This window comes from Ictalurus furcatus, chromosome 7, assembly GCF_023375685.1.
Source record: "Ictalurus furcatus strain D&B chromosome 7, Billie_1.0, whole genome shotgun sequence".
Lineage (NCBI taxonomy): Eukaryota > Metazoa > Chordata > Actinopteri > Siluriformes > Ictaluridae > Ictalurus > Ictalurus furcatus.
Window position 1 is genome coordinate 29497279 of NC_071261.1, and position 6553 is coordinate 29503831.

The 6553-nt window shown below is 42.4% G+C and overlaps 1 protein-coding gene across 1 annotated transcript in view; it reads left to right on the forward strand.

The window, feature by feature from the left end:
- The first annotated feature begins 273 nt into the window (after positions 1 to 273).
- prkacbb (protein kinase, cAMP-dependent, catalytic, beta b) overlaps positions 274 to 6553 on the forward strand; it is an 18319-nt gene continuing 12039 nt past the window's right edge. Inside the window, exon 1 of the mRNA XM_053629709.1 lies at positions 274 to 587. Within this exon, the coding sequence (XP_053485684.1) occupies positions 542 to 587 (46 nt within the window). The 5' untranslated portion in view covers positions 274 to 541. The remainder of the gene's footprint in view (positions 588 to 6553) is intronic.

Genomic DNA, 6553 nt, shown 5'->3' on the forward strand with positions numbered 1-6553 from the left:
AACAGTTCTGTCCCGTCGAATCATGGACTCCACAAGACCTCTGAGGCACCAAGACGTGAGCAGAACATCCTTTACGTCTTGTAAATTGCGAGGTGGGACCTCCATGGATTGGACTTGTTTGTCCAGTACGTCCCACAGATGCTCGATCGGATTGAGATCTGGGGGATTTGGAGGCCGAGTCAACACCTCGAACCCTTTCAATGTTATTCCCGTCACCCGTCAGTGGATTTAATGTTCTGGTTGAAAAACTGGTCTAAATCTATGGAATGCTTTTTTTAATTATTATTATTATTTTAGGCGATATGTATTTTTTATCACATATCTGGCAACCCTGCTCCTACTACAGTATAGTGAAGGGAAGATTAACGCTCACTGTAAATCAGTGACAACGGGTAAAATCAGGGGATAATACACCACCTGAAGGAATTATATTACATTATAGTGTACAGACGGGTTTTTCTACAGTTTTATCATCATCACGAGAAGTTTCATTTTGCATTTCCGCAGCATTTAAGACGGACAGGAGGGTAAATTGTTGACGATGGGAAACGCCGCGGCCGCCAAGAAAGGCAACGAGCTGGAGAGTGGTAACGTCCATTAACTTCACAATGCCTATTTATTATCGCCATAATGACAGCTGTTTATTTAATGTACTTTAAACTGGTGAACGCACTCCTTCTCTGGTCTGTGCGTGTCTGCGTTTTATCGCATATTCGTGTTGTTATTGTAGCTCGTTAGCGTTTAAACCTTCTAGCTCGTTAGCAGTCGATTTGATAGGCACAGCTAAAGTTAACCAAACACGCAGGACAACTTGGTTTAACTCTTCGCTAAACTTTGCACATAATACTGACAAATATCCGAGTGGATGCAACATCCAAAAATGTTTTACTGCAACTGTTTTTTTTATTTATTTATTTTTATTTAAAGAAAATTGTAAACATCTACCCGGCTCAGCTAGGTTTGCCTGCTGGTGTAGGCCCAAAAAGGTGCGTTCAGGATACCGAGCTATTTTTGGTTAAATTACACATTGTAACGGTAACACCAGTCAGAGAGGGGAAGTCATCATCATAATAATAATAACAATTGTACTGATTTACGTCGGATAAAGTGGATTTGTGCTCGGGATTAAGTAGCAAGTTAACCGCTGAGAAAGTCAGAAAGTCGTTTTCTAGTGTGTTAGCAGGTTAAGTGCCATGGCTAGTCGATTTAAGATAAGAAAACCGTTAACTTGGCTGTGTATCAAATAAGACGCGTTCGTAACAAACAAAACAAAAACAAACCCGTTACAGTATCGGTGTAAGTTTTACAAATATAAGAGTTGTTTTAGATATTTAAAAAAAATAAAATGTTGGTCCTTTATAGCTTTAAGGTTAGCAACCTTTCCAAGCTCTGTGCTGCGGTTCTGTGTTCATAAACTGTACATTTAGATCCGTGGGTGAATTTGAACGCACCACGTATTGAGTATACAATGACAAAAACCCATCATAATCTAATCTGATATATTAGTGTATATTTCTCTCTCTCTCTCTCTCTCTCTCTCTCTCTCTCTGGAAGTTCACTTGGATTTATTTTCTGTCATCATTACCATGCAGCACTTACAAACTACACTTCTTTTTTGTTTTTTGGCTTGTAAATGGACTTTTTATGAAGAAGGCTGTGATATGTAGTACAGTTTATATGCACTTTGATGCTGTGTTCATTAAAGGTGCAATAGACGATTTTATTTTACTTGAACAGATCACCTGGACAATGTGTAGAGCGTGATTTTTAAAAAAAAAAAAAAGGATTAACTTGTGGCCTTAGGAAAACTGTATAAAGTCTCTGAGAAAGGTACGTTCAAGAGTACAGCGATTTTTTTCAAAAAAGCGAGCCATTCGTTTTCAAGGACTCTACGTTTACATGGACAGCGATAATCTAATTATTGACCTTATTCTGAATAAGACGTATAATATTGTGATTAAGGTGTTTACACGAGTCGCTTTTAGGATATTCTTTTCATGTTCCCGTCCTACGTGTTATAGAACATAGAGCGATTAACGTCACACGTCATTACGTCCCCACGCCACGCCGTCCGACGTTCCCTCCAGAATTTCACGTATCGACATACAGTTGGTCTTCGTTATGGGACCGTATACAGTTTTGGGTGTTTTTATTTTTAATTTTATGGAAGCTTGAAGTGCAGTTAATTATTTGTTGTGCTGTACGTGCAGATAGACGACTGCTTGAAGCCACGGGCTGCGTCCCAAACCGTGTACTTGCCTACTATATAGTAGCTGATATACATGTATATCTCCTACAATGTAGTAGCTAAATAAATACATGTATTTCTCCTACTATATAGTAGGTAAGTGCGCGGTTTGGGACGCAGCCGTGCTCTCTTGTTTGCCGTCAAACGGTTGAGCGCTGCCGTGTGTGTACGTGTCCTGTCGTAAAATGCGGTGAAAACTCTCACACGATGTTAATAGTGTGATTAAAGTGTGTACATGTCTGTAATGCGACTAAAACAGGAATACGCCACACACCTTAATTCCATTTGTGTTCACTTCTAGTATGACTTTAGTCGGATCAAGTTCATCAGAAACGGCTGTTTACGTGCTAGTTTCTTAATCGGGTTCATATCGGATTCTTGTTGTCTGTGTAATCGTACTGAATGAGAGTTGGCAACGTGAGCGACAGCGGTTGTTAGCGACTACATGTGGGCGTGTCCAGCGAGGCAACAAAGTTAAGAAAAGCGTAGCTGGAGCGACTTGGTGCGGCAACTACCAATGGGAGTGAAGTCTGTAGAGCACACATGATACGTGATCCGCCACGCTGCGTGCGTGCCGAATTGTTTCGTGGACCCCGACGGTCCGTCGCTGGCGCCGCAGATAAATGTTCGCATTGGCAAAGAACACACGCTGCTTCTCCTTCGTCTCGTAGAATATTATATAACCTATATTTATATGTATACACACACACTGATGAATTTCATATACAAACGCTCGCCCTTCAGGATGTTTCATTTTAGCGGCAAGAAAACTGGTTTTGTTGTCAAAAGTGGATCCTTAGTTACGCTACCCACTGATAAATGTTACTACGGTAACCTGTAGTAGGACCGCCTACTGGCGACTTCATAGTACAGCGACTTGCAGCGATACTATCAGTGTGAGCGAACGCTGCTTTAATCATTTTATACTGAAAACCCGTCTCTGTTCTTCTCTTTTAAACAGCATAGAGATGTTATTGTTCTAGAGAAGACCTGGTTTTGTTTTGGTTTCATTGGAAGGCTAGAAAAGAGCGAGCACTTCCTGGAGTGTGTTTTATAGTGAAGGGAAAAAATGCAAAACCTCTTTTCCTACATGATATATGAAGATAAATCTTTGTATCTCATATAAAGATCTGAAAATAATACAAGACCTAGGTTATAAACGCACGCCATGAACAAAATTAGACATGCGCCTATCACATTTTTCCGATAAAGAAATCAGGTGGTACCTTCCTGCCGATAACCGATTAACCAACCCATAGTTTTTAACATTGATGCTGTATAAAAACATAACGCTCAAAATAAAATATTGCTAAGTGGTATTGCAAAAATAAACCGTTCTGACTGTAGCATGAAAATGTTCTGTAGTGTTTTTTTTTTTTTTTTAAATGAAATAAATATTAATATATATTAACTATTAATAAATATTAAAGTAAATATAATGTATACATCCAAACTGAACCAAAAAGGTAACACTCCAAATAACAAATAAAAGTCCAAAATGAATAATAATAAAAAAAAAACACTTTGAATAACACATCAAAATTAGTCAGCGATATTTATTTTTTCGCCTGTAGAGGCCGCTATCTTGCTGTATAACGGCGGCGGATAACTGTATAACTATTGGCGTGGATTTCTACGGCTAGACGTGTCGATCTCTCTCTATTGTCATGTGACTTACAACTTAAAAAGAGTCGACACGCTGCCTTCCGCCATTCTTATTATCCTGACTGCTCTTCCGCGCCAGTCCCGCTGCACGATGGGACAGCGTAGTGTACATCATCCGGGTATTTCCTGCCTGGTATTTTATGAATACCGAGTATTCGGACAAACTACTCCTTTGCTGTACTTCTCTTCACCTACTGTATAGTAGAAGATGGGGATATTCGGACGCGGCTTTGGACTTGAGAGCTTCCTTAGTTTCCGCGTGCAGGGGGCGTTTATTTTTATAAACGAGGTTCTAGGAAAGTAACCAAGAACAGGGTGGCGTGATGAGGCCCGACATGACACAAGGTCGCTGTTACCACCCTATCTTCCAAACAATCCCAAAGTTAACGTAAGAAAACACTTTCCGACCAATCAGATTGGAGAACTGTATCTTCGTTTTATGCGTTTAATAAAAAGAAGTGTACGTTTTAGTGTCATCTCCTTGTTGCTTCAGTCTGTTGTTGGTATGCAGAGCTCTGCGGAAAATGACCCCGCGGTCTCAGAAGAGCTTCCCGGATTAATAAACAGTCCATTTACAGAAACACACACGCACACAAGCGCAGATGGTTGTCTTGTTCTGTAAACACTGGGGCACAGCTGAGCTCTGCCCGTATATGGTGAAGAAGTGACTAATGCCCATTCATAAAACTCGCAACTCTGCTCTGGGGTTTGTTGTTGTCTCTGTGTAGACTCACACTCTTCCCCTCGAGCGTCTTAATCTCAGCACACACACACACACACACACACAGGCGCACGCTCGCGTTTGTCATTGACTCGAACGGCTTGTCATCAGACCTTCGTCAGAGGATAAGTTTAATTACGAGCTTTGAAAGGCTTGACGCAAGCAGCCCCCGGGCTCGTGTCGGTTTGAGCGTGACACCGATAGCGAGATAGCGCCGGCTCGGAGCCGCGTAAACACGGCCTAGGGTCAAGCGCGGCGCGATAACTTGGGTCCGTCTCCGGGAAGTCGGCGCTCAGCGGCGTTAAGGTCGAAATCGCACGCGTCCGCGCGACCTTCGACTTTTTCACACGCTGATCAGTCTGAGAAATACAAACACACGTCACCACAGCAAGGATGATGGACGACGTTTGCAGAGCAAATAAAGTGCCGGTCATGCCGCGAACAGCCATGTTGGTTTGACGTCACTCGCTGAACTCTGAGTCGAGGAAACAACTCCCGTGTTCCCAAGAAAAGAAATCCGGGTTGAAGGGAATCCTTCAGCTTTTTTCCGTTCACCATGTTTCTGACCAATGAATGGAAAGCTCATGCATACATACTCTACATGTTCCTCAGACAGGGTTTTTTAAAATTACATGAAGTGAGAAAACAAACCAAATCAACTAGCAAACAAGCCACGAGGGTCAGTTTCAGATTTGGTGTTTTTTTTTTTTCCCTTCACATTGCACTCAAGATCATATTCTGTGTTTTCTCTCCGTGTGTTTATGTTGCTAGCAGGAGAGTTTGATGTTTGCATTTCAACGTAACCCGCAAACCGAATGAAAACGTTTGTCTCGGGAAGTTAATAAGGATCGGGGTTCTTTTTGTTTTTCTGGTTGTTGAATCCGCTTGTCTCGGGCAACTACGAGAAAATCCCACGCCGTTTCGTGCACAGCCTCGTTTAACACACCGACGAGCTGTCGTTTCTTTTGAAAAACCACCCGCTGTCGTCGTGATCGTCGTCACGATCCGCACCTCAAACCGAACACCCTCGACGTACACTGACGAGGCTTTTACTAATCTAGAAAGCTCGGAAGACCGGCACTCAAAACGGACCTCTCGGGAGATTTAAGTGGTTTTTTAAAATTCACCCACTAACTGCAATTTGAAAAGCGGTTCGTGTCGGTACTCAAATGCGTAGGAGTAGTGTAGAAGTGTGCGAGTTGACAAGAAGTAGGCTGTAAATCAGCTTCGAGTGTGTAGTAGGTCTGAGAGAGTTTGACGCACTGAAACATGTTTGAACCTAAAGCTTTTTCTCATTAGAGTGTTGAGTGTGTGTGTGTTTTCTCAGCGCAGTATTGTTTAACACTGCCACTCTCAGGCTGCGGAGTAGAGAGAGAGAGAGAGAAACACGCTGCCCCTCGTCTGATCTTTTCGCGTGGAGCGTAGAAGATAAGACTGCAGGATTATAAACACGTGATAAACCCTTAAACTAAGCGTCCGTCGATCCAGGATTCTCTTCCTCCTGAATCGTGATGGTGAAAATGTTACGGAGTACGCACCGTGACCTTATTTATTTTCTGCAAAGGGTAAAACTGGGTCGGAATTTGCGTCAGACGCGATAAGATCCGATAGTGAGCTCGGAGAAATGTAAACGCAGTGCTGTTTTCTGGAAAGACAAACATCACGTCACCGCTGTCCGATCCTGACTCACACCCAGCAAACCTTTCAGTTTAAAACTAACCTGATCGTCACGTGTCCGTCTTTGAGACGGCACTGATGCTGATTTGTTCTTAATGTGTGAATTACCTCTGCAGGAACAGGAAGTGAAGGTGATGGTGCGTTGTTTAATTTGACGGACGTTTAACACGGAATCAGTGTAAAGTGGTGCAGTGTATTGCGTGTCAAGTCTTTGTGAGATCCTCTGTGTGATCAGACCCGGT